At 60.3% G+C, this 4,144-nt stretch overlaps 1 protein-coding gene across 3 annotated transcripts in view; it reads left to right on the top strand.

Annotated features, from left to right (window-relative positions):
* The window catches only part of FAM193A (family with sequence similarity 193 member A), a 116,297-nt gene that overhangs the window by 104,078 nt on the left and 8,075 nt on the right, over positions 1-4,144 (top strand). For 2 of the 3 annotated variants that reach the window (XM_015561597.1, XM_006760123.2), the window contains 2 exons: positions 350-431; positions 1,647-2,226. In XM_015561597.1, the coding sequence (XP_015417083.1) occupies positions 350-431; positions 1,647-1,740 (176 nt within the window). In that variant the 3' untranslated portion in view covers positions 1,741-2,226. Of the gene's footprint in view, positions 1-349; positions 432-1,646; positions 2,227-4,144 lie in introns of those variants that run through there. The other variant, XR_001513253.1, reaches the window with a different exon arrangement.

Here is a 4,144-nt window from a genome sequence, read left to right as displayed (position 1 = left end):
TCCTGAGGGAGCCCCCTGCCGGTGGGGCGGCCGGGGGGTTTCCTGGTGGCGGCCGGGGCTGCGCTACAAACCGAACGCCAGCAGAGCCACTGCCCTCTTCCTGTGAGGGGCCCAGAAGGGACAGTGCTGTCTCCCCACAGGCCTTCCTGCCCCGCCTCCCTCCCTCCAGCAAGGGCTGGACAGCCTCTGGGCGGAGGGCTCAGGGCCCCCCTGGCCTCCCGGCACCGAGACCCAAGTTAATGGCGCCGCTCGGGATCGGCCGCCAGCAAGGTTTAGCTTGTGAAGTTGTTGCAGTTTAATAAAATCAGGGTTCTGCTCTTATAACTCAGCTTGCCTCTTTATTTCACAGATGATGTCTTTCTGCCTAAAGATATCGACCTGGACAGTGTGGACATGGATGAGACGGAGAGGGAAGTGGAATATTTCAAAAGGTGAGCGGCAGCGGCTGTCTCGCTGCCTCAGGCCCCGCCGCGGCCCCGCAGTCTGACGGCAGCTTTCCTGCATGTGAGGCCTGGCACACACGGACCTCCTCACCCTCACCCTCACCCTCACTCGCGTCCACTTCTCCCCTCCCCCATGTGTGCAGACTGGTTTACAGCAGTGGTTCCCAAAAGGGTCAGGGCCACAGCATCGCCTGGGAACTGGGGTGGCTCCCAGACCCGGAATCCGACGGGAGGAGCCCAGTGTCTGCTCCCACAGCCTCAGGGGCATGCTCATGGGGCAAAGGGACTGGTCTGGAGCACAGTGGGAGGGGAGCAGGGTGTCGGCAGCAGGACCCGCCAGTTCATAGGGGCCTGGCCTGGGTGCGGGGCGGAGCTGTTCTCTGAGGGCAGGGGCAGCGCAGGTGAGCGTCCTGGCTGCAGTGGGGCAGGGCACAGGCTATCAGAGGACTTGCCAGCGTCAAGGGGGACAGGAGGGGCAGAAGGGGGAGCTCTCGAGGTGAAAGGTGCCTCACCAGCGCGGGTCTGCAGCTGGGGCGAGGAGGAGAGCCGGGTTCTGGACGGCACAGGCCTCCCTCCCTGGACGGGCGTGGGCTGCAGGTGCTGCGCTTGGACAATTAGCCAGAGTGTCAGCAAACACTCATTTCACCTGCCAGACTCGTGGCAACAATATAATCATTTTCAGGTTCGTTCAGATTTCTGCCACCCAGATTTGAGCTGGAAAGGCGAAGGAAATGTCCTTCTTTCCCTGAGTACCAGGCTTGCCCATTGTTACGGAAGCAGGTGGCACCGGTGGTCTTCGCAGATGCTGTTGAGTGCAGTGTGTGATTGGAGCAGGAGAGCGGAGACTGTGGCCCTCGCTGTCCCGAGGCCCAGAGGGAGCGACTGGGGCTGTGACAGGTCTCCTTTCAAGTCACTCGCGCCTGTGAACTTGGGGCTAAGCGAGGGCAGGAGGCGTCCCCGGTGTCGCTCACTGAGAATGGCAGCAGCACGGCGCCCCTCCCCGGGGCTGCAGGGCCCCGGGTGCCCAGACGGGCTCATCAGAGCCTCCCTGGCAGCTTCCCCGCAGGGCAGGTGGAAAGGATAACACAAACGGGCGCCGCCACGTCCTGAGGACGGGGACCAGGTGCGGCCGGGCGGCAAGGCGTGGGGGCCGCACTGAGCCCAGGCAGCTCCAGCTCCGGTGACGGGCGTTTTGTCTTCCAGATTCTGCTTGGATTCCGCCAGGCAGACCCGACAGAGACTGTCCATCAACTGGTCCAACTTTAGCTTGAAAAAGGCCACCTTTGCCGCCCACTGAGTGAGGATCACCGGAGAGGGACGCACGGGAGCTCGCCAGGCCTTGCCGGGGGCCACAGCGCCCGCCACCGTGGCCCCCGAGGCCTGGGCCTTGGCCAGAGACGAGTTTGCATCATCCACATGGCCCCGTGGCCCCTGCATCTCACCCTGTCCTGTCATCTGTCCCCCTGGGTGACGCCCTCACTCAGCTCCCACCCGAGATGGGGGGGGGGGCGGGGCAGGCACGCTCCGATCTCCACAATCTACTGTTCAGAGTGTACACGTTGCGCTGTTTGTGTCCGACCCCTGACTTGTAGCCAGCTTGTGTCCGACCCCTGCCGAGTGAGAAAGTTCAAAAGCAAACCCACCCAGTACTCACCACCCAGTCTGTTAGAGTGTACGACTGTATTAACACGGAGGCCTGCCTGGCTACTTTTTAACATATTGTTAAGTAATATTAAAATCATGTCTTTCTTTTTGAAAGATGGAATACATTAGTACAGTAGGAGACCTCGTCTGCTTGCTTTCTGCTGGGGGTGATGGGAGTGGGCGGGGCTGGGTGTGCGGCGGCTGCCCACTCCAGGAGCCTTGGGCCACCACCCCACCTGGCAGCTCCGGGTTCTCTCACCCTCCGGGCCCAGGCCCCGGGACAGAGTTCAACGGAAGTGATAAGTGCTAGAGAGGCAGTGGGCGGGCCACACCCAGAGGGGTGCCCGGAAGCCATCACCTTCACACCTGTGGGCTGACTGGAGGCAGAGCAGAGGCAGGGGTGACACATGGCCCTGGAGGCAGGTGCCCATCTAGCTTTGTGGGGGTTGCAAATACCAAGTTGGGTGTAAGCCAGGAGTGTGAATAGTATTTAAAATGAAAAAAGGAAGTCCAGCTTGGTCCCTTCTGAGGTCTCAGGCAGTTTTCAGAAAGGGCTCGTAGAGCTGCCACTCTCCTAGCACACTCCACGGCTCCCACTGCGCCTCCGGAAAACCTGCGAGGCCCTGCTTCTGTGCAGCTGCCTGGCGGGCTCTGAGCTGGGGAAAGGGGAGGTGGGCCGGCCTGGAGTGTTCTGGCCTCGAGGGTTCTGACCCACAAGGCTTCCTGCCAGAGGGACAGGGTGCAGGTGGAGGAGAGGAGGCAAGGACTCGGGCTCCGAGAGGGACAGTACTGCCATCCTCGGGGCTGCGGTCAGTCGCGTAGGCCTCACACAGGCTGAGTCCACTGTGGAACGAGGGCAGAGGGTCAGAGCCCCAGAACCAGCGTGGAGGGGGAGGGAAGAGTAGCCGAGGCGTGGAACAGGGAGGCTGGGACTGGCTGCAGGGCGCGCGGGTGGGCAGTAGCTGAGGGAGCAGGGCAGGCGGGAGCCAGTGTGGCCACGGGGCTTGTTCAGGTGGCGCGTGGCTCCCGGGAGGACCCTGCAGAGGGGGACACAGGCCGCCTGAAGTGTCAGTGCTGTTGGTGTCCGCGCAGGGACACCTGGGGGCCTCACACTCCACCCTGGCATCCTGTGCCGGTGGGAACCTTTGCTGTTATTCACCCTCGCCTCAGGGCTTTTCCCCATTGATGTTAAAAGAGAGCAGAAGGGAGGGGGTGACAGAGACATCGATGGGTTGCCTTCCCCCACGACGGACTGGAGATGGAACCTGCACACACACTCTGGGTAGGTGCCCTGACAGGCAATCAACCGGAAACCTTGTGAACGGATGATGCTCCAAATCCAACCAACCGAGCCAGCTGGCCAGGGCCTGAGGCCATGTCTGAGCAGGGGCAGCACAGGGCAGTGTCCCCTCTGGGAGGGTGGGAGCAGGTCTGAGGCCCAGCTTCCTGCCTGGAGGCAGCTCTTGTTTTGCAGCTTCGCCTGTGCCCGCAATGCTGGTTCGGGGCCGCGTGATCGCGTGGAAGTCCAGCTGCCCTGAAGTGCCACACCAGGAGCCCGTCACACGGAGAGGTTTTGATCTTTTCCTTGGTAATTTTACTTTTTAAATTTATTATTTTCATGTACATCCCCCGTCAGTCTGTTCTCTGTCTTGTTGGTTGGTTGGTTGGTTGTGTTCTTTAGATCCCATGTGCGTGGGCTCATGGTGCTTGCCTCTCTGCCTCACCTACACTGAGTGGCCAGATTATTATGACCACCTGACGTTTATAGGCAAATTAGCCGTACACTGCATCGTATGGGATATGGAAGCCGAAGGCCTGTTCGAACACCTTTGCTGTCTGCAGTTACCAAGATAAAACGTCTCCAATTTGCACAGGAACACAAGGATTGGACAGTCGAGCATTGAAAAAAAGTCATGTGTCTGATGAATCATGTTTTCAGTTGCATCATGCAGATGTCAGAGTGAGAATTTGGCAGAAACAGCATGAAGGCATGCACCCCACATACATGAGTACAACCCTTCAAGCTGGTGGGGGCAGTGTTATGGTTTGGGGCAGGT

Source organism: Myotis davidii, unplaced genomic scaffold (assembly GCF_000327345.1).
Source record: "Myotis davidii unplaced genomic scaffold, ASM32734v1 scaffold937, whole genome shotgun sequence".
Taxonomy (NCBI): domain Eukaryota; kingdom Metazoa; phylum Chordata; class Mammalia; order Chiroptera; family Vespertilionidae; genus Myotis; species Myotis davidii.
The sequence above is the reverse complement of the archived record's forward strand: the minus strand, read 5'-3'. Positions and strand labels throughout refer to the sequence as shown.